General features: G+C 37.5%; 1 protein-coding gene across 1 annotated transcript in view; it reads left to right on the top strand.

The window, feature by feature from the left end:
* LRP1B (LDL receptor related protein 1B) overlaps positions 1–25244 on the top strand; it is a gene marked incomplete at its 5' end in the record, with an annotated part of 5941474 nt that overhangs the window by 2754951 nt on the left and 3161279 nt on the right. The window contains one exon of the mRNA XM_044073672.1: positions 5451–5580. Coding sequence (XP_043929607.1) covers positions 5451–5580 — 130 coding nt within the window. The remainder of the gene's footprint in view (positions 1–5450; positions 5581–25244) is intronic.

Below are 25244 nucleotides of genomic sequence, written 5' to 3'. Positions count from 1 at the left end.
TTTAATGAGGAGTCCAACCATGACCCTGGACTCCAGAGTGCCCCAATGCTGTGCCTGGAAGCGTGCACCACCACCAACTCCTGTCATAGTTCCTACCAAGTTCAAACTCAAACAGGTTATGGCTGTATGCCCACCTGTTGGACTTAAATAAGCTGTTGTCCCACCCTTTACTGACATTGGGCCATTTTTAAAAATGCTGCACTTTGCTTAGCTCCACACACACACCTGCTGAGGTCAGCTGAGTAGTGCTTAAACTGGCAATGATGAGCAATACTTAGCATTGTGCAAACCAGCTTAGCAGGGCTGAACACTGCTTGACAGGCATTGCTTGGCAGTGCTTTGCACTGCTTAGCAATGTGCAAACCAGCCAAGCACTGCTAAAACATTCCTGGTTTAAGCAGTGCTTGGCAAGGCTTAGCTGTGCTTAGCTGTGCATAGCTGGGTGCACCAAAGTGGGATTGAAATATAATTTTCATACTGTGTATTGGATACATAACTGCCTAATAACATGTCTCTCCGTACATAGAATATTCAATCAAGGGTATAACAATGCTTGTCATAATGTGTATTTGCAACATACATGCGTAATAATCTGTCTGTGTATTCATACAAAATTCAATCAGGGATTTAATAGTGCTTCTCATAAATGTATATTTGCAAAATAAATTTAATAACCTGCCTGTGTAATCAAGCAAAATATTTAAGCATGATTTTGAATAATTCTCATATATGTGTATTTGCAAAATAATATGCCTGTGGCTTTGAATCCTGTACCTAATGCACATTCAGCTATGTGGACATGAGAATTGCTGCTATACATTTATATATAATTCTCCACTATGTTTAAGCACCACTGAGCACCATGGCGTGCCACGCAAACATGCTCAGCTATGCTTTAATGGGACCTTTCCATTACATACCCCTTGCTGCGCGCTGTGCAGCACAAACATAACCCTCCCCCCCACAAAAATTTTTTATTATGTATGCATACATTGATATCTGGCACTTTGACAGTGCAGGGGGTGTGTTACTCATCTCTGGACACAGTAACACATTCCCTACAATGATTCAATAACCATGTTAAATGGCTTTCCCTCAGTAACGCACCTTCATTATTTTGCAAGGCATGCTGCCGAGGGGGTCCACATACACGGCCATTCTGTGTATGCTTTACACTATGCCAACATGGATTTTATTAAATCCCCAGGATGGTGTTTCTTTTGTAGCTTTAGTGACCACACCTGGATGAGCAGCATCTTCCGGTTTTGTTTCTTCATTTAACGAACCTAAAATTCATGGCAGCAACAGCACAACAAGCATTGACTTTTGTAGTCTTCTGCATGTCCTTTTCAATGCCAAATATGAAGAACAGCCATAAAAGAAAGAAATAATCAGGTATTCTAGTTTTTAGATAACTTCAGCCTATGTTCAAATTATAGCCAAAGGACTTTCTTTCTATAAGGAATAAGATCATTAGTAATTTTCAGAAATGTCATTGTGAACTTAAACATGAAATATTATTTTACTTGTATAAAATTATCATATAGGAATTTCCATTATACAGCTGTGATTGGGGTGAAAAACCTTGTCTGAATATTGAGACATACAGAATATGTCATTTTACAGTGCCTCAAGAACAAGTGATATTATGGACATTTCTATATCAGAGGTAGTTTCTGAATGTATTCTTATTGTAATTTAGAATCCATTAATGTTTTAGAAAATGAGTTAATAAATGAGTCATCTGTAATAAACGTTAGGTATCACAGGACTTAAAACAACTTTCTGATTTAATAATTAGCCAGAAAGACACGGATATTAACATCATCAATTTCTAAGACTCAAAATATATAGATCAATATATGCAATTGTAGAACACCTGAAAGAATTATAGTCCATACTTGGGGACCCTATGCGGAAGTTAAAACAAGATATGTCAGCAGATTGATAGAAAATGTCTTTCTAGAGACCTGTTTTCTGCTGAACAGATTAAGTCATTACATCTAAGATATGCCTCCAGGTGCATCTGCAGTTAACTCCTACTGACACTTCTAGCTGTCAAATATTGCTTGTTCATATTTACATCAATAATTCCAAAATGATGCTATGTTCAAGGTTTTAAAATATTTCATCTCAAAGCTTGCACAATGGCAAACTCCCCTGCATTGATATTTGACCTCTGTCTAATGCAGGTAAATAGAAACTAATTGATATTTTCACATTAATTTATATAGACATAATTTTCATATTTTTCTAAATATCCCAACAACCAAGTAACACACACAAAACTCCTTAGCTTCATATGAAAGCTCATGGGTAGATGAATAAAATGCTGCTGACAGTATGCATGTAACTTAAGTGGTTGCTGAGCTATTGTAAGTTGTTAATAAATATTACAGATTTAAAAGTTATTGTGTTTACTATGACTTATGAAATTCAGTTTAAGACCTAGAACCTAAAGAATACTACCAGTATAAAAACAGTTTTTGCTGAAGAATTTGCCATTTATACTTATTTCATAACCCCTATGGTTCCAGAATTATGAGCATTTGTTTGAAATGCGAGGACTTAATTTGATTCTGGCAAAAGGTTTAGGCTCCACCCATTGGAAGTTACAGTGCAAACTTCCTGAGCTCCACTGAAGTGAAAGAGTTAAGCATCTCAATGGTCTGCTATCAATATTTTAGTTACCTTATCTATTGTAACTAATTTGTACTGCTTAATAAAAATAAATGTACAGATTATCCTACCCAAAGCATTTCAACCATACAACTTTTGGAATTGTTTTGAAAAAGTTGTGAAGCTTTTGGAAAAATTCTTACAACCTTATCCTAAATAATCTACTTCATCTTTTAGAAATACTGATTTGATAAGGTAATTGTATTTATCCAGGAGGGGATGTATATCACTTAATCAAAACCACTAATGATTGAATCTGTATTCATCGAATCCTTTCTGTTGAAACCACAAACTATTGAATAAACTTTTAAATAAAATTTTTCCCATGGTAAAACAATGTAGGCCAACCTAGTGACCATTAAAAAAAAAAGTCACAAAATGTAAAACCTATCCAGGTGGGAGGTATGCCCCCCCCCCAATGAAATATATCAACTCTGAGATCGCACCACAGTGGGGAAAAGGGCTAACTCCAGATGGTGGCCAACCATTGCTTTGCCCTAAGAAAAAATTTGTTTAAAAGTTCATTCGATGTTTTGTGGTTTTGACAAAATGGGTTTGATGAATAGGGATTTGATCATTAGTGTTTTTGAATAAGCAATGAATATAAACTGGTGGAATGGAGACAGTTAATATCAAGAAGCATGATCATTTGGCTGTGAGCAAAAAATGTCATGATTAACATGACATGCTTACTTGGAATAGTGCTGTTGGTCAGAAGTGTCTCAGTTCTGCTCAGATAAAGTCAGCTGACTGTTTCTCCCTCTCTTTTTTAAACACCAATGCTGTTCTCATGTCTGCTGGTTATCTTACACTGACATAGTCACAGGCATTCATTTCTCATCCTCAGAGTGAAAGCAACCTTGTGGCATAGTAATAATAATCCAGGCAGCCATGAGGGATTTTTTATTTCCAATTTCTGCTCCTGAAACTTCTCTGAGTAGCTGAAATGAATTCCTGCAGAATATAATGGTCTACTATGCCTTCCCATGTGAGTGTTTGGATTCCAAGAGATATTCAATAAAGGATAAATAAATGGCACAGTGTAGCAGGATCAGGCATTTATCCACAGCACATATTGTGCATCCTATGCACTTCTCTGTCTCCAGTGGGTACTGGTATGGCAGCAGGCCTGACAGCATCCCTCTCTCCATCTGTGTTAGACTATATAAGCCATGCCTTACCACCTCTCCATAGTTCTCACCCTCTGAATACTGAAAATTATAGCACTGATATTTAAAAATCAGAGCTGGGTGTCAGAATGAGGAACACAACAATTTTTCTGACCAAAAGGTCATCATATAATAGACCCCATATAGTTCATAAAAAATATATATTTATATTAGATTAGTTCAATTAATAAATAATTTTTTAATCAACAAAATCATGGAGGAGCAAGGACAAAATTGTAATGCCATGCCTACAACCTAGCAGTTCAGAGTTATGAAGCGTCACATGTAGACGCCTCTAGCATCTGGATCACCAGCCAGATATGGGTTTTCTGCATCACAGACAGGGCTTTATCTCGCCGCACAAAGTGACAGTAGCTGAGGTTTTTTTTTTTTCACTTGCAAAAAAAGAAAACCATAAACTTTAATCCTCATGCTCTTGTTTTCTTTTTGAGGAATATTTCAATTCACTCTCAATAAATTGTTCAATTTTTAAATTATAATAATTTAAAAAGCTTTATATGACTATAAGTTGCATGACAGCAAATGTTACCCCCTCATGACTTAACTACTATAATTAATTGTTAAATTAAAGTCAACATCTATTGACTGAGAAACTTGAAGAATAGCTTGTAATCAACAGACTTTGCAGTTTTATCACACAGAATTTCAGCTGTAGTGTAGTTTATATAACTGGATACATAATTAGAATGTCGTTACACTGCATGAACATCAGCATACGTGGTGCTTTGACTGGATAATAGAAGTTAAAATCTAAAATATCCATATACATGAGTCAAGAGGTTTGAGGTTTGAACTGATGTTGAAAATTAAGTTATTACTTATAATCACAATGAATGAAGGAATCAATGTCAAATGAAAGATTATGGGATTGTGTAGTTTTAAGCAAGAACGCTTTACTACAACTTTTGTAAAAAGACTTTACAAAATAGAACCATGATGCAAAGACACAGGCCAAATAAAACACATATATTTTGTCTCACAAATGTGTGTTGATTATTTACAAGAATGCCACATATGTAGTTGTGAGGCAGAGCTTCAGTATTACATTATCACTATACCACTTACACTAAGTATTGAGAGTTTTTAAAAAATGATAACTAAAATGATAACTGCATTTTTTGAGGGGGGTGCTTTTTGCTTTTATTTTTGTTGATCAGTCAGCCTCCTCTGCTAGTAATAAGCTGATTTGTTTTGCCATACTATCATCTTCAGTAGTGGGGTAAATGACAACTAGGGATTAGTTACCCATAAGGCAACCATAGAAGTTGGTTATAGCCTCACTGACATCCTGGCAGTGTAGTTGTTTTTTTTTTTTTTTTTTTGCGAAGGCCGTAGCCATACCACTGATGGCAGATATGAGTACCCTCATTACTGAAGGAATCTGACATACTCTCTAAATGCAGGTTTATTTTTGAAATTATTTTAAAACTACAAAATTAAACAAACTAAACAAAATGAAGCATTTTACTTCTTACTTCCAATAATCTCACCCTTTATTACTTGTATATTAGAAACTTTTTAATGTTGAGTGATAAATAAAAGTAATCTTAATTTTTGTTTGCATTTTTCTGCTTTATCCAGGTAATCTATATTGGACAGACCATGGATTCAATCTAATAGAGGTTGCGAGACTAAACGGCTCTTTTCGATATGTGGTTATATCTCAAGGTCTGGACCACCCAAGAGCAATAGCAGTACACCCAGAAAAAGGGTAATTTTTGTCATCTACATTTAATTAAGTTTTGTCACTATGTCCCGTATTTTCTCTAGTTTGTTTGTAAGAACACAAGAAAGCAGTGTTTCTTCATGATTTGTTTAGAAAAAAGTTTTGGTATACATCAAGTAACCAGTGACAGAATATTTATTCTGTTTTACTCTATTTTATGAAACAGTAATGTTATGAACAGACTAAAAGAGCATTCATTTGTCGCAAAGAATTATAATGTAATAAGTAAATCCATTTCAGGCTGGTAACCTGTTTCATGGACTGCCTAGTGCATTGCATACTTTTGTGCATTCTGAGTCACTTCCAAAAATGTTCTTGTTTTAATTATCATGTGAAACGAACCTTTAGAAGAGTAATAAAAATTATGTTTTGACAACTAAGAACACTAGATGCAAAGTATGAAATAATGAAATAAACTCTTCGCTGTTTAAAAGATAAGGGACGTGTTGTCCATCTAAAATGTTGTACAGCTATCTGGCACCTCCATTATTTGAGTCTTTAGCTGTATGTGAGCCTATATCCACCTGCAAACATTTATGCTATGCATTGTGTTGAGATTGTGTAATAAAATCTTTTATTCCTGAATCAGCTACCCTATGTCTTCAAGATGTATCCTCTTATGTTTTTATTATAAAAACATAAATGATCAAAATAAAGCAAGCTTAGTGGACCTACTGGGCCAATGTTTGCATATACACACACCTGCATTTTTGGATTCTTTAACTGTTTTTACGTTTGCTACTTCTTTATGAAGACCACTACAGTCAACCACCACCATTTTCTAAAATAATATTTCTGTATCTGTCTTAAGCTTTCACTTTGTATCTTCAATTTGTGGACTTTTGTTCTCATTTGTCACCTATCTTTGTCTATGTTTTTGTTCATCTTCCTTTTTTAAAAAGGTGAATACATCATTCTGTACTATGAGGAAGCCACTTTAGAAACTTAAGGCTTCTGCTACGACCCACACTTACTTCACTTATTCAGGTTATAAATGTTAGCACCTACTTGTCTCTGATTTTTTTGGGGGTTATGATACAAGATGTGGATTATTTTTGTTGGCTTGTTCTGAGCTGCACTGTCCTGCCTGTTCCCTTCTGAAAGATGCTGTCTGAAGAGTTGTATACAATCTTGTCTATAGATTCTCAGGATGAATTTATACAGGTCAATAACTACTTGCTTTCTACTTGTAATGCACAATAGTAGTCAAACACCATTTATTGCTAGCTTGGTATGATGTTATCTTTATGGTCTTAGACATGACTATATAGATAAAGTTTAACATTTTGATATATGTGTTTTATCTGCTTGTTAGTGCTTATTTGCTGAGATTTTCTTAATAAATTATTTTTTGTTGCATTTTAGCAAATACATTTGTTATGCCTCAAACCATTTGTCTTGCTTATTTGCTACAATATAACTATATTATCTATCTATCTATGTAATCTATCTATCTATCTATCTATCTATCTATCTATCTATCTATCTATCTATCTATCTATCTATCTATCTATCTATCTATCTATCTATCTATCTATCTTTTGTCCATAGTAAATACTGAATTTGTACTGAACTGATTATTTAACATATCAAACACATTTCAATGAGTGTAACCCTATCAATGGAAGCATTGAAGTTAAAAAATAAAAACATTCTTTTTGCAGCATGGAAATCACCCACCTCACACAGACACACACACACACACACACACACACACACACACACACACACACACACACACACACACACACACACACACATGCATGCACTCACGCATGCACACACACACACACACACACACACACACACACACACACACACACACACACACACACACACACACACACACATGCTACTTTACATATTTCATTCCAAGATTAACCTACAGTAGGAAAAAGACAAATTATTTTGCCCTGTTGATTGTGATCTTGCATTAAACACACATGGTGACATGAAATTCAAGCAGTGTAAGTGCATCACCCCAAAGGATTCACTTAACAATGGTCGATTAACACGTACTTTAACCGCAACTGTCCATAGAACTGACAAAACAGATAACACTATAGATGCTTTAGACAACTATAATATGTGTGCTACATAACTTTATCCCATAGTAGAACCAGATAGTGTAGATGGCATGTGTCTGTTTTCCTGATTCAGGTCTGCTGTATACTCCATATCTGATCACTTTGGTTATTACTAAAACCCTGCCCCTGATGCATGCTATCTCTCACACTAGCCAACACTTCAGTTTCACCAGCAAGCAGTGTGTCTTTCATTCACTTCCTGTGTCATGCTCTGCCATACAGAGCAACAATTACCCTTCTCCCAAATATCATCAATAAAGTCAATATAAAGAAATAATACTCATAGATTTATAGGTTCATAGGTTGATACTAGGCTATCGGCCCTAGGGCCTATACAAGCCTAGCCATAAAAATTCCCTGACTATTTCTTCCCACAGTATTTACTTCCCTGGACCCCTGTCTAGCAGGGAGACTGACGTGATCCCCGGGGTGAATTTCCTGTCTCCCATCCAATCATCAGGGCTCCTTTTGAAGAGGGTCAAAGAAGCGCTCTGCTTGACACGTATGGACAGTCTATACTCACTAAACATCGACCAGAAGCCTGACGTGCAACACATCTAGAAAAAAGTGCACAAACAACCAGCCTGAATAAGTTACGGTTAATTATAAAATGAAAACACTTATTCTTTCTGTTACAATAAAGTGTTAGTCTGTCATTATGCAGAACAATAAATAGACAATATAATGACCAATTAATGGTTTTACCATTTATTTTACTACCCCCTTCATGGGTTACAGTTGTCTAAGAGACCAGGAGTTGTCCAAGAGAACAGGAGTAATGGAATTTATGTAATGATATATATATATATATATATATATATATATATATATATATATATATATATATATATATATATATATATATATACATATATATATCTATGGATAAAAATATCTCACACTGATGATTCCTTTAAGTCAAATCACACTACACATGGCAAATAAGGGCAGTTGTCTGATGAGTTGATACCAGTGAGCTAGCCTGTGAATTGGCAAAGGTTTTAATTTACAATATTCACTTTGAAGAAGGATTGATTAGTAGCAGTAGTGAACCTGTGTTAAACAAAATCACATTGGTCTGTTTCATTGTTACATTTGACACTACAGTTGGTAGACCAAGTACAACTTACTTAAAACTAACATGCCTGTTTGCAGATGATGCAGATATTTTCAACAGGGCTGGTTTGAGACCAGGCTGGAACTGTTGATGCTAACCTAACAAAAATACCATGGGTAAAGGAGCTTAGAGTAAATGCATAGACGTGTGAAGTAATATGAATGAATGAGTAACATACAAGTGACTATACAAAAACTACTAGTGACAGATAAATGAGAAAGGGTGCACTCAAACTAATGACTTAATCATTCATGAAGTAAAACAATTACAACTTGGAGAGTGAAAGCATGCAATGCATCACATTAGAGACATTGTTACCACCAAAGCATTCTGCTTTAGAACCATAAAGTCGACAGAAGGACTCAAGATTCTATAAATGCTCAACATCTGCAAATGTCCAGGTCCCCATTTACTGCACTGCAAATTCTGAAGAATGACTAGCACCTGCATAGACAACCCCCCCCCCCCATCCCAACATTCATGACATTACATTTACTGCATGTACTCATGAATACAGCTGTGTGCATGCATCCATAACTTCACTCCTAAATGTTGGAGCACCAAAACTAATATCAGATTTCTGACTTAGAGCTATCCTATGTTCCTTCTTATACTGCAGTGTGGATATCTTTGCAAACAATTAGTGGATCGCATACATGAATAAGATTTGTAACTAAAACTCAGTATGGATTCAGGCCCAGGTACAGCACACTCTAAGAGAAAATTGCAGTAACACATGGCAGATATAAGAGGCAATGGAGAAGGAACATCTTACTGGGGTCATGTTCATTGCCCGCAAATGATGCTTAAAGCAGCAAGTCACTCCCTGTTGCTAAACCGCCACTGAATCTGGCTTTGTGGACCCAGGAATAAAATACCTCTCTTCACACTTAACCAAAAGCACATTTAGTCATCAGTAATAATTCATCAAGAGACAGCAATATATTCCAAGCAGGATTCCTACGTGGATCAAGTTTAGAACCATCTAGTACTTTCTGTATTTGTAAGGACTTGTCAAACAATCTCACATTTCATAACTTCACTCTACAGAGGGCATTCTATTCTTCATTTCAAATTTCTCCCTAACTAGGCATGAAGATCACCTACAGAGAGACTTCAATCACCTTTGCAACTGGTGTCTAGAAAAAGAGTCAGTCATCATTAGCAACAAATCTGTCATAATGCCTTACGAACCTATCATGAACTTTTCTCCAATTTTGCCCTCAACTATGAAAGACTCACAAAGAAATGGTTGTCTTCAGTAACACATCAGAGATATCCAGGATTACTTTTTGACCAGCGTCTCCTGTCTCCTTAAAAAGCACAGATAACTTATTGAACCAAGCGCTAAAGTAACTAAAGTTCATCCACCTTTTAACATTTATTTATTTTTTGACTAGGATAAAATAATGATCCTGCTGGAGTATTTTCAGGACCAGCCAGGCGGTACATGAAATTGCAAATCAAATCAAAAATAATGCATAGCAGTCACAGTATAGTGGTTTCATTCCCCTGATAGAAAATGCAATTATAAATATGCACACAGTAGTTGCAGTACAGCTGCAACATTGTCAGACAGATTATACTATTCTTAAACAGTTACAAATGTAGAATATGCACATATAACTCATGCTGAAAAAAGGGATTTGTGTGTGGATTTATGCAATTACACTTTTAAGGAAGCACCTATATTTTGCGTGTTTGATTAGGAAAGACTTTAGTTCTGAGTGAAATTTAGGAAAGAGTACATTATATTTTACATGTAAAGGGAAGATAACACACAGATTTTAGGGAAAGAATAAAGAAGACCTTTTCAGCTGAGTATAGTTTTGAGTAATGGGCTTAAACATTGGAGATATGTGAGAAAAGGGATCTAAGGTTGTTAGGAGTGCTTTTGAAATGTAGTGTGTTTGCCTGGAATGGGAATTGGTTAAGGTTATTAAGTCTGAAGACAAAGCCTGCTATAAGAAGTACGGTTCTGAGTTTAAAAGATAATCATTTGGGTTTATCAAGGATGAGGCAGTAGTGTTAACATTTGGAAACTAGAGTGGTAAATCTGCAAATGTCAGTAAAGGTAGTTTGTAGAACTCAAGATTATTTTTGTTGCCATGAAGGGGAGACTGAATTCAAGATGGCAGTGAATGACCCCTTCCCCACTGGCAGATCTTCATTTAAGGAGAAAGAAAGAAAGAAAGAAAGAAAGAAAGAAAGAAAGAAAGAAAGAAAGAAAGAAAGAAAGAAAGAAAGAAAAAAGATTTATTGGACAAGAAGAACAGAGCATTTTGCATTAGTATTTTTGTATGCTTGAGATTGGGGTTTAACCAGACTCTGATGTATTTATAATACTGAACACTTTCTATTGCTCCCTGATTGCAGTTGTAATGGCCCAGATGCTGAGTACATAGGCCTACATGTAAATCTGTTCCACAGTGCATGGCTTTCATTTTTCTTTGTATTTAGAATTAGTGCTTGAGTAAGTAGCTAGTCTGATAGGTTTTGCAGATCTGTTTCCAGATGATTTTTGGTAATTGAGTTTCAAGCTTGGATCTGCCTATGACCCTTTGAAGCCAGAAGATCATTACCATCAGTGTATCTATCTCCAGGCTGGAGTACCACCTTCAAATGACAGTGCCGAACAGAAATACCTTACAGACCACCATAAACACAACATGCAATTCAGCACTTTACTAAGTGGCAGAGAGCATCACTGTTTTAACCCTTCAAAGTGTCATCTCAGTCCTAGTGACTGCTAGAACTTCCTTTTACCTCAACTTTCTAATTTCTAAATTATCACTCAGTAGTCATTGTTCCACCGTTAGGGCAGCAATTCATTAAAGTACCCTAACCAACTTCCTAAGATGCACAGACCTTGTGATGCATGTTATCTAGTTGGATAATTCTTCATCTGAGCTGCATGCAAAAGAAAAAAATTCTTCACAAAGATAACACCATCTACTTGCAGGTCCCTAACTCTGGAAGCCATATTCATTACAGCATTTTGGACTAAATTATTAGATTACCAGATGGAAGATCACAAATATTCTTGCATCAGGACAACGGAAATACAGGGATCTCTAATGCACACTCCCATTTAAACAGACTAACAACTACCTTTATTGCTCTTTTAAGCCTGCAACACCCCTGTAGACACTCGGCCTCTCTAGCCGTTTAGTGCCTATCTGTAACTGCTTTAATATAAACTTGTTTTACTTATGGGATGCCTTCCTTTTAAAAACTATTATTTAGTATAAGCATGGAAAATATTGTTTTACTGTCGTAGTCATCTGTAGAAACCAATATATAACTTTAGTAAGTAGATTTTCTTTTTGCTTTCTTAGTAACCAGTGAGAATTTGTATATTAGTTTGTTGTTTCTTACTTGAGTGTTCACATTTTGCTAATGGCCTGACTGTTTGTAAACACACGTTGTAAGACCATCTTTATACATGTTTTTATCGATGTACTAGGGTATGGTTGAAAAGGGACTTTGAAACAGACAACTTCCCTTAACAAAATAAGTAAATAATAGACCTGTTAAGGTTCTTATTTGATTATTTAGTTATTTAAATGTGTTCACTGAACAAAATAACATTTTCTGGTGTAGCTCATGTGAATAAAAATATTCATAAACAGTAGAATTTGAAAGTAGAGAGAGCAAGAAACATTTTGTTTATATATATATATATATATATATATATATATATATATATATAGGTTCATAGGTTCATAGATTAGTATTAAGCTAACTACCCTTGTGAGCCATTTTAACCCTAGCCAATTATCCCTTGTGAGACTCAAACCCCACACCTTGTGTTTGTAAGGCAAATACCTTAACCATTAGGCCACCCTCCCATCCCCATGGGAACACTACTGAATCTCGAACGTTTGAAATCTTGAATTTCAAAAGCTCGAGACCATGTAGCCGAAACCCCACATTACCGAAAGACCAGAAATTCAAAATCCCGATGTTAAGGGATTTTGAGTTAGCACTTCTGGTGTTGTGGTTCAGGTAAGTATGTGTGTGCAAGTGTGTTTGTGAGGGGCTTTAGTGTGTGTTAAGTGTGTGTTGTGACTGTGGTGTTTGTGTGTGTGTGAGGGGCTGTAATGTGTGGGTGTGAGTTTGCCTTGTGTGTATGTTTGTGCGATCTCGGAGTTAGACTTTTAAAGTAGGGGGGTTGTGGGGGGCACAGCCCCCCACATGGGGGAGTGCCGGGGGGTGAAGCCCCCCTGCTTATCTTTAGTGTAGGGTGGTTTGTTTGGTTAAGGGGGGAGGCTGTGTGTATGTTTGTGTGTGTGCTGTATGTATGTAGTACTTTTGCGATTTTGAATTTCGCGGTTTTAATATTTCGGTAATGTGAGGTTTTGGGCTTATAGTCTCGGTATTTAGGTCTTCGGGATTGTGTTATTTCTGGATTCAGTAGTGAATCCATATATATATATATATATATATATATATATATATATATATATATATAGGAAATAATAACTGGGGACATTGATGTGGGTTTTCAGAAATCAGAAATTCCTTTTTCTTGAAATTAAATCCAAAAGTTATACCCTTGATTTTTAAATGAAAGTTTAGGTCATTACAGTGATTTAATTAAAATGTTCTTCTGCATCAATATATTTTGAAAACTGAAACAGATTCTAGCTAGGCACAGAGCACTCAATAATGTGAGATGTTAATATTATAAATAATAAATATGAATAAAACTACATCTTGTGGTGAATCAGTTATCTGACAAAATGTGGAATTCTGTGAAAATCCCCTTTTTTTTAATTCTCAGACAGCATTTTCAGAATTCAGAATTTCCTGTTATTTTTCTGAAAAAATGAAACATCAGTGTCCCTGTACATAACTTATATGTCATACTAGAAATACATAACAAAAAAAATGAAAGAGTTGAAAGGAGGAGAGCAGTGAAGGAGGTATGGCAACAAAGGTAAACAAAAGGTTTGCGAAAGCTGTTGCAGTACTGTGTGCAGTCGAACGAACTCGGTCCTGATTCTCTGAACAGGCAAAATGCTAAATGAGTTCTGGGACAGCATATGACAAATGTTGACTCTAAAATTTATCTTGAAACCTCCCATTTTAACCTAAACTCCAAGTGGTTTACATCAAGACAAAATCCCCAAAATGTACCTGCAGTAGTTATATTTTTTTTAGTTTTTCTTATTATTCTAATGTAATATTATAACTATCTCCTTGGAAATGCTGTAAATTATTTGTGAGAGGCAATCCCATACTTTCCATTGCTCTCTGCCTTACCAAAAATCAAATCATATTCATAACTTTTTCCACTAACTTCACTGAACACATAAATGAATGGGTCATAGGATCAAAGGAAGTTAGTAGGCTATTGGCCCAATGCCGTTAGAAGCATAGCCAAGAACTGAGCTCATGTTCCAACAAGTCAGCACCTATGCCACTGTCCAGCAGGGACACAGGTGGAATCCCAGGGGTGAATTTTCTGTTCCCCATCCAATAATTCAGGTTGTGCTTAAAGAGGGTTAATGAGGTACTCTGCTTGATGTGGAGAGAGAGAGTCTATTCCAAAAAAGGCAAAGTCTCTGGGACACAAATCTGTCCAGCAACAAGTCCTATTGATGTCACAAACCAGGTCAAGGTCTCACGTGCAGGTTATTCGAGTGGAGCTTGACTTCTGGATATGCAGTAGTCTCATCAAGGCAGGGTCTGAGATTGCTTTGCATGCTAGACATGAGGTCACCTCTGAGGATTCTGTATGACACTGAGTTGAGGGATAGGGCTTTTAGCCTATCTGTGTAGCGCAGATGTTTGAGGCCCTGAATTCTCTGGGTGAGGAAGCTCTGTGGGCTCTCCAGCTGCTGCATGTGCTTTGCGAGCTGCATACTGAAAGGGGCATTGTACTCAATAATGGGTCTTATAAGGGAAGAATACAGGGATGTTATGACCAACTTTTCCCTGGATGAGATACCCTTTCTAATGAGTTGGGCCATGTAGAAAGCTTTCCATACAACGGAGGAAATATGGTGGTCAAAAGTCAGTATGCTATCAACCTGGGTTCCCAAGTCCCTCACGACTGATTGCATGCTTAGTGCCTTTTTATAATGTGATCATTTGTGGGGATGTCATTCTCCCCAAAAGGGATGATGATGAATGTTTTGGCATTCAGTTTGAGGCCATGTTTCTGGCACCAGTCATTTGTTTGGGTGAGACCCTCTTGGAGGATGTCCACATCACTAGAGGAATTGATGACAGCACCCAGCCTGCAGTCATCTGCAAACTTGTTCAGCCATTGCCACTAGATTTGGCCTGCACCTCTGAGAAGTATATCCCAAACAGCATAGGCTCCAAGACCAATCCCTGTGGTATACCGCTTGTTACAGGTCTACTACTTGAGGTGAATTTCCCTCTTTTGACTAGGTGGGTTCTATCAGTAAGCCAGTTTGCTACCCATCTGGTAACATATGGATTGATGCCTAGTTGAGAGAGTTTATCTATTATACCTGAGTAGGTATAGTATCGAAGACCTTGGCCATGTCAAGGTAGGTGGTGTGCACTGTTTTCCCCTAGTCTATGGCCTTGATGACTGTCTCAAAGAAGTCAACCAAATTTAACAGGCATGAGCTCCCCTTGACAAAACCAAACTGTATTGGGTCAAGTGTCTGGAGGTTGCCACTGTCCTTGTTAATGAGGTCCATTATAATCTGCGCCATGATCTTGCAGATCAGGCTAGTTAGGCTGGTGGGTCTTTAATTTCCTGAATCGGTGGACGCTGCACCTTTGTGCAAAGGGATAACAGTAGCTATCCTCCACTCAGCTGGGATGAAGCCGGTACTCAGGCTTTGGTTGAATAGGGTACCTAATGGTGCTGCAAATTCAGCCTGAGTTCATGTAGAATACAGCCTGGGATGTTATCGGGTTCCATGGAGGCTGTAATTTTTGACTTTGAGAGGGCAGTGATGACTTGCTCCCGAGAGATAAGGGCAGGGGGGCAGGTACTGAGGATGTCCTTTTTTAATGATGAGCAGGACAGAGGAGTGAAGTTTTCACTGAACCTGTCTGCCAGCAGGTTTGCTGTATCTACAGGGTTTGTGTATGTGGTGTCCTTGACCACCAGTTCTGAGCAGATCTGGTTGATTCCCTTGAGATTGCAGACGTATGTGAAGAAAGCATTCTGATTGTCCTTAGTAGATGTGGCCAGTTTGGACTCGAAGTTTGCTTTGGAGGATTTCACTAATCCTCTTATTTTCTTCTTCAGGCTAAGGAGAGATTGCTTCCAATTAGACACCTGCTACTTCTTGGTCCTGGATAGCAATTTTTTCCTTTTATTATAGAGTTTATTTATTGTAGATGTCCACCAGACAGGTTTATCTTCTTTGAGGAGAATGATTTTTTCCTGTCTGGTATTTCCGATTGCATGCAGCTATATAAATGCTCATATAGTACGTTGGTGTAAGTTTGGACATATGTGCCTGTTTCTGTGGAGGGGTAGGGGCTCTGAAGCTGTTTATACCTTCCCTCAGGAGGTTGTAATCAGCTTTGGAGAAGTCTTTATATTTGACCCTAGCTGGGGGGGGGGGGGGGGGGGGGCAGGGGAGATGGTAACTTTGAAAGTGACTGCTTTGTTGTCGGATCTTACCAGGGATGATGACACTGTAGGGATGCTGCAGTCATTACTCATGTTAGTTAATACCAAGTCCAAGATATTTTCACCTCTTGTGAGGGTGTCAATCAACTGGTCCAACGCATTTGCATTGATGAAATCAAGGAATCTCTGGGCATTTGTGTTTTGGCATGAGTATTTTTTCCAATCTATGGTTAGATAGTTAAAGTCACCCAAGATCAGGGTAGAGGGTGGAATCTTGATAGATTCGAAGAGATCCAGATAGGTGGAGTGGGCATCTTGAGTCAGAGTTGGAGGCCAGTAGCTAACTATGATTTGAATAGGGGTCTTGTCAATTATTAACTGCACCTCGAGTATTTCCTTGCATCATATTGTGTGACCAACCTAGAGGTGTGTATGTCTTTTATATATATTGCAACTCCACCTCCTTTTGTTTTTCTGCCCACAGCTTGGAGTCTGAATGAATGATAGGATGAGTAACCTGGTATGGCTGGGGTGCTCTCCACAGCTTTGGACCAGGTTTTTGTGACTGCATAAATGTCAGCTTCTTCCAGGGTTAAGGATGCTTGCAATGAGTGCAGTTTCATGTTTAGACTCCTAGTGTTAACAGCATGACCTTTAATTTACATTTTGATGAAATTTTCATGTTGGTAGTTTTGACCTCATGGCATTGCCTAAAAACGCCACTATGGGGCTGGCAAGAGCCTTTGTCAGGAGCCTGAAGCCCAAGGAAGACAGATGCAGGCCATCTCTGGCAATGCATCGCAGCTTGTCAGTTATATAATCCCAGGCTGTCAGGTACTGGATCCTCTTTGAATGACACCAGAAACTAAGCCAGTTGTTAAAGTCAATTATTTTCTGTTTGTACTGAGGCATCATCTGGGTGATGGTAGAATTCTGCTTAAGGCTAGGAACATACCTGCCCGGGACACATACTCAGTGAGCTTGATCATGTCTCTCTTCATATAGTCCAGGGAGGTATGTCTCGAGCCATGGTCTGATGAAGCAACCTTTAGGGTTGAGAAAGTGCTTACCAGTTTTTAATAAATACTGTGCTTTTTATGCTGCTGTGTATAAGTTATCCGCTGTTATTACTACATTTTTACTTGCATTTTCAGAAGAGGCCCATGGAGAACTCATGGCAACTTTTTTGCAATAATGCTTTACATTGCATAGATATTTTTAAGACATCTAGATACATACAACTAATCTTTCTATAGTGATACTATACAAAGATAAAACAGATATTTCTTCTGTGGTGACATTACACATGATATTAAATCCCAAGTATAAAACATTTAGTATGCAAGCAGTTCATGTGCAGTATGTGACCAACAGACATTAAATATGAATTATAAAACATGGGTAAGGAGGGATACCTTATAAGTGTTAGGAATAAATAAAATTGAGGTAAGGAGTGTGAAACATTAGTTGGTATGTATACATTAGCTAAAGCTAGAATACGGAGAGAGGCATTGTATAGCTGATGAGTCAAGGCTAGTGGGGGAAAGAATACTAAGGTGCTTACTGACATAAGACCTAGTTATGAGATAGTTACTGAGAATGTTTGAAGGAGTGGGAAGGTCAAAAAGAAAATGAAATATAAACCGGGGTGTAAGGTAGGAATGAAACTGAGGAGTAGTGATAGAAATGTTTGTTGTGTGGAAAGTGACAGATGTTAGAAAGTGGTAGGGGATATGAATTGACAAAGAAGAATGGAGTTCTCCAGGTGAGGAGCATGTGCTCAAGAAAGCCTGGTTTAGTTCCTTTCTGTAAGCACTTGAAGGGAGAAAGCTTTTTTTTTTTTTTTTTTTTAAACTTGCCCTCCTTTCTGCTGCTGTGTATCCTTAGCTGAGCGCCAACACCTACACTTACACGTGGACTTACCCTTGAGTTTTTGCCTGGGTAGAATCCCACACCTATATTTGCGTCTGCATTCTCAGCCAACTGCTCTAAGACATTTTATCAAACCCTGCTATCTCCTGCAAGCTTCTAATATAAGAAATCAAGAAAGTATGTTTATTTATGACATAGCCTTGAAATTAAATACCCAGTAAACCCTGCTAGGTGTTCTGTTTGCTCCCAGCCAAGTTAGCCAGCAGCAAACCCCTTTGTTCCCCTATCTCCATTCCCCCCCTTACCTAGACCCCTACTTCTCTTGCTCTCATCTCCCCTCAGTCTAGATTAGTCCCGTGGAGCCCTGGTGTATTTAAGTGCATTTCCACTTTTGTCCACTAGATGTCAACCTTTCCCCAACAATATCTACTTCACTAATATCTACTTCTATTTTCACTTTCCCTTACATTTTCTTTAATTCCCATTGTTTCTTTTTCTCTCTCCTTTCTTTATTTCAATCCATTCCTACCCACTATTCCTAGGCCACCTCCACTTACCTTTGTGCTACTCAGCATTTACTGATAGTTTTTCCATCCTCTACTGACCACTTTGTGTATCCCGCTCCATTCACCCTATGGGCTCACTCCGCTCCTCTACCCTGCCCCCAATTCCCACCCACCTCCAGTACCTCTAACCTTCTATCCTCTTAACCACACCCCCTTTACCAATCATCCACTCATTGAATCACTACTAGCCACACCCCATATCCATAACTCTACTCCCCTTATTTCTAAATCCCCTCCCTTCCACCTACTCTATCTTCCTAAACTAACACCTATTCTTCTCCCTATATACATACTACACTTTCTTTCACCATGCCTTACAAATACCAATGTCTTCATACACTCTTACTCCTGATTACTCTTACCACAGCTTACCTCTTAACCTCCTATGAACAACCACTCCTATCTCCTGTTATCATCCCTTCCAAACAAACCCTAACAACTTTTCCTGCTTTATTTACAACCTTCCTAAATGCCACCATTAAGCCTAGTTTCTGTCAAGCTAAATATCACCGACTACATCATATTAAATACTCCATCTTAGGCAATAAAAAATTCTTTACCACTATTGCAAGCCTCCCCAATATTACAATTTCATATTACTCCACTTATTAAAAGATGGAGACATCCACCCCAACCCTGGCCCAAGCCATACCCAATCCCCCATTAACTACAATCTCTACCATAAGATACCATTACCAGCTACCAATCCCTCCAAATCACTCTCAATAGCCCATCTCAACATACGTAGTATATGTAACAAAATACCACAAGTTCATGCCCTTCTGGATGTCCAGCAATTCAATATTCTCTGTTTAACCGAAACATGGCTTAAACCCACAACAAAAGATACAGAAATCATCCCCCCAGGCTATAGCATCATTCGACAAGACTGTTTGAATAAAAAAGGCGGAGGGGTTGCAATTATTTATAAAACAGGACTACAAATCAGCAAAATGAATTATAACCTACCTTCTGATAACAACATAGAAATAATTATTTCTAAACTGTTGATTAACTCCCACAAATCAGTTTACATCATCTGCACCTACCTTCCCCCAGGTAAAAATCTAACTATATTAGAGGACCTCCTAAATTGGCATTCTACCAATCTCCCTCAAGAAACAATTCTACTAGGAGACTTTAATATTGATTGGAATTTATGTAACAACACCAATCCTTCTTCCCTTATTAACGTGAATGGCTTTTCACAAGCTATAAACTCTCCAACCAGAACAAACAAACATAACAATAAAAAAAACATCTTAGACTGGATTCTAACAAATTGTTCACAACAAAACTATACAACAGGAACCCTCCCAGATGACCTTAGTGACCACTCTCTCATATATATTATTAGACATAAAACAAGCTTAAATATCTCCTCTTCAGTCAGAACCATCCGCAGCAAAAAACACCTTGACCATGAACTGTTTCTAACCAAACTTAAACAATGTAACTGGTCTCCTCTTAAATCTCTCCCTATAGATGAAGCAGTTAATTACTTTAATACCACCTTCCTAGCAATCCTAGACCAACATGCCCCAATCCGTTCTATAAGAATGAAAAATAAACCAGCTCCATGGCTCTCAAAGGAAACTAATCCTCAATAGAAACAAATCGTGGGCTAAATGGCGGTCCACAAAGGACACAACTGATCACCAAACCTTTAAACAACAAAGAAATATTACAAAAAAAGCTGTCCTACAGTACAAAAAGAACTTTTATATGCAACTACAACAAACATCCCTTCATCAACCACATAAATTTTGGTCTACTATTAACACTTCAAAAAACGAAGCAGCAAACAGGCAGGGAAACCAGCAGGATTGCTGCAGCCCAGGGGTCCAAAACCCACAACCTATCCAAATTTTTGGATTGGAAATTGAAGCAACTGTGGGGAAAACAAAATTATCTTCTCAAGGACTCGTGGGAATTTCTGCGTGGGATTACTTCTGATTTATTCAGGCCTGATATATTTTTTGTCACAATTGATGTGGTTGATCTATTTTCAGTGATACCCCACATTGTTGGGTTAGAATGGATGGAAGAAGCGCTTTGGGCTTGTGCAGGTGTTACAAACAATGATGTTCATTTGGTCTTGCATTTATTGGAAATGGTCCTTAAGTATAATTATATTTACTTCTCTGGGGAGTACTTTCAGCAGATTTCAGGGGTCTCCATGGGAGCCAATTGTGCTCCGACGTATGCAGATATTATTTTGTCAGTCTGGGAACAAAAATTTGTTATGCATAGTGAATTTTCCAAATATTGGATACACTATACCCGATTCCTGAATGACATTTGTATTTTCTGGATTGGGCCGCAAGGCCTTATAGATGATTTTATTACCTATCTGCACACTACAACGGAATTTTTATGTTTTACTTACAACGTTTCTGCTGATCAGGTCAATTATTTGGACGTTACCCTCAGTAAACAGGGTGAACGGTTCAGTTCTTGTATTTATAGAAAGCCTTTGTTCTCTAATGGGTATCTTCACTATTCAAGCTCACACCCAAAATTTCAAAAAAGATCTATCCTTAAGGGGCAATTTGTGAGAGTGTCCCGTATGACATCAGAAGATCATAGTTTTTGTATTGAGGGGGACAAATTGAAGTCCTTCTTTCTGGATAGAGGGTATCCTGTTGGGTTGATCAATTCTGTGTATGAGGAAGTTAGGAAATTTAGAATAAACAGGTTTGCCCCTATTTTGGGGAAGGCAAAGACGGATGTACATGGTGACCAATCCTATAGGTCCACTGACATAATGGGCCCTGACCAGTTGTTTATTACACAATACAGTGAACATGCAGGACAGATTAGGTATATTATTGAAAAAGAATTCCGGGATTTTAGGGAATTCACTGATTTGACTAACCTCAAGGATCTTGCCTGCAAAACTGTATATAGAAAAGGGTTCAATGTCAAGAGGACTTTAGAGCAAAGTTCTAGGTTAAGGGGTACTAACATTCCGTGGAAAGGGACATTTCGTTGCGGGTGTTGTACGCAATGCAAGCACATTATGGATCAGGAATGTATATATTTGGAAAGTAGAAACAGGAGATTGTGGTCAAATAATTTTTATAACTGCAATTCTAAGGGTTTAGTGTACCTAGCTGTCTGCCGTTCTTGCCAGGCATTTTATGTGGGCAAGACGGAGAGGCAGCTAAGGAGGCGTGTATATGAGCACGTTTATGACATTCTAAAAAAAGTCAACACAAATGCATTATATAGGCATACCATTGTCTGTGAAGGAGCAGTATTTAAGTTTTTTATTTTGGAATCAGTAGCACAGTGCAACAGGGGTGGAAACTGGCCTGCATTGTTGTCCCATAGAGAAACATGCTGGCAGATTTTGTTGGAATCTAACAAGCCCCCTGGGTTGAATGATTCCATTTCAATTGCTCCCTACTTAAAATTGAAAGCTGAGCAACTGTGAGGTGTAGAATAGAATTTTACTGCCTTTGTGCAGTATTTGTAAATTTCATTTAAAATGCATATTGTGAGTATTTTAGATGCAATATTGTGTCTATCATTTGTGCTCTTCAAGTGTTTTTAAAAAATTATATTGTGAGTTTATTTTTCTATGTAATATATATGGTTGAATATACAAACATATATAATTTTTGTGAAGAGCTATGATGTTGATGTAATAAATCATTTTATTTGATGAGTATTTTATATTTTAACATGATTTTAGGAGGTTTGATTTTGTATATAAACAACATGTACAATCTTTGATGTATGTAATACTGAAAGTAATTGAATTATATGTGATATTCATTTAGTGCTTAATGTGCATTTTTGCAAAGAACATCTTCAGTCAGTACACTTCTGCTTTAAATTGTTAATTATGTAATTTACTAATTAAGCAGTTTTTGTATATTTAGCTTGTGGAGAGGAGTGGTTGGCATCTGAAGAAGTTGCTTTAACAACGAAAACGGTGTTACAGTTGTTATACGTTAAAATAAACTAGTTTTATTTCAAGGAGTGTGGTTTACTGCTCATCGGTGGGTTTGTTTTCCTTATTGTGAGTTGGTGTTTTCCTGCTGGTTTCCCTGCCTGTTTGCTGCTTCATTTTTTGAAGTTTTGTTAGTGCTGCAGCCTTTCTGGTCTTGTTTGGTGTTCTACTATTAACACACTACTATCCCCAGGCAGAGTGGAATCACCTAACCCACTAGGCTCCAACCCAGACTGTCCAATGCAAACAGCTAATGCCTTCAACTCTTTCTTTACTGCTACTATACTAAAACTAGCAAATCAGCAAAACCCAGACATATCTAACTTGCCCAGTCCAAGCTCTATTCCTCCCCCTTTTCACCTTGAACCTATACCCACCTCCTATATCTCTTCCCTACTTCAAAAACTAAAACCTAATACCCCCGCAGCTGACCAACTACCAGCCGAATACCTCAAAATAGGAGCCAAAGCCATTGCCTACCCAATCTCCATATTAATTAACAGAACCTTAAAAGAAGGTTTAATCCCATCAATCTGGAAAATCTCATATATTATTCCTCTTCATAAAGGTGGCGACTCTACTGATTTCTCTAACTTTCGTCCCATTGCTCTACTCCCCCCTTGCTAAAATCATGGAGAAATGTATCCATAAACAACTTATAACCCACCTACTCCACCATCAGCTCCTAGCTGTCAACACGGTTTTAGACCGTTTCATAGTACCACCACAGCCTTACTATCCTTTACTAACTGTATCAACAAAAATCATAACAATAATACTTATCCTCTGCTTTCTTTGTAGACCTATCTAAAGCCTTCGACATGGTTAATCATCAACTTCTCCTCCACCTACTGAAGTCCCTCTTTTTCGACCATTCTGCCATGAACTGGTTCACATCCTATCTGGATAACTGAAAACAAGCTGTTCTCTGGCAAAACCATCTTTCCAACCTTCTTCCTACCTCTCTAGGTGTCCCACAAGGCTCAATTTTAGGTCCACTACTGTTTTCCATTTTCATAAATGACCTTCACCTCTCTATTCCACAGTCTACCTGTATTCAATATGCTGATGACTCCACTATCATTTGTTCTGCCTCATCCCAGACTGGTCTTCATTCTCACACACAAAAAGCCTTCTCTACTATTGAAAAATGGTTCTCTAACCACTGTCTTCTCCTTAACCCCAAACAACCAAATTACTGCTCTTTACCCCATCTCATCTATCTCCCCCTCTCCATTTCACACTTACATCCGACGATGGCACCGTTATCTCACCTGACCCCACCACCAAACTCCTTGGAATTACTATTGACAATCTACTAAAGTTTGGCACTCACATAAATTCTACAATTAAATCTACTAACAAAAAACTTGGATCCCTTTATCACATTAAACCTTTCCTGACACCAGTAGCCAGAGCCACAATAGCTAGAACCCATTTAATCTCTACCCTGTTATATGCTTCCCCCATATATACCAATCTTTCTAAAAATAATCTTAACAATCTTACTAGATCATACAATAATATTGCTAGATTTGCTACCAACTCTCCTTACAGGACCCACCACTGTCAGAATCTAAAACAGCTATAATGGCTTGAATTACCACTACTACTACAATTTAACCAACTTATAATCGCCCACAAAGCCCTACACCAACCCAATAACACCCCAATTGTCTCTACCCTTATAAGACCTTATAATAACTTGAAGAATCTGCGCTCTGCCAACAAAATGTTGATACACACTTCCTTCTCTAATAACTTAGCAGGTGATTCATTATTCTCAAACTCAGTTGGTAAAATATGGAATCAATTACCAAATGACCTCACTACCCTTACCTCTCTCCCACTATTTAAAACTAACCTAAAACTTTTCCTCTCCAATCACTGGTTATGCTCTTGTAACAACCCTGACTAACCATTTGTTTTTTCTCTAACTACCTGTCACCAATCAAAATATTATTCTCTACCATAAATCTCTACTTCTAACCATTCCTTATAACTAACCCTCCTCCTTATTCTTTGCACTCTCCTCCCTGAGTATTACTTCTTATCGGTAACTCTATTAGCCATTTTTTTCTCTCTTATTCTAATTTTTGGTAACTGCAGAGGTATTACGCCATATTAATGTTATTGCCAAACTTTTTCCTTTCAATGTTCAGAATGTTGTTTTAAAATGTCTATTCTATAAATGTAAAATCTAAATGTTATTGAATGTTTTTGTATGTCTCTATGATGCTGTGTAACTGGAGCTTTTCTCCCCAGGCCTCCACTGAAAATGGACATGTATCCAGTTTGACTAACCCAGTAAACAAATGTAAAATAAAAAAATAAATAAAATAAATAAACAAATAAATGATTCATTTTAGTTATGTTGGGATGGAGTTCCAGAGTTCAGGTACATAATAGGAGTACAGTGATTCATCTGCTGATTAGTAGAGTTTGCTGTAAATACTAAGAGTTTGTTGGATGA

Source organism: Protopterus annectens, chromosome 6.part0 (genome assembly GCF_019279795.1).
Source record: "Protopterus annectens isolate FY-2018-M chromosome 6.part0, PAN1.0, whole genome shotgun sequence".
Taxonomy (NCBI): domain Eukaryota; kingdom Metazoa; phylum Chordata; order Ceratodontiformes; family Protopteridae; genus Protopterus; species Protopterus annectens.
This window is presented reverse-complemented; position numbering and strand designations above follow the sequence as displayed.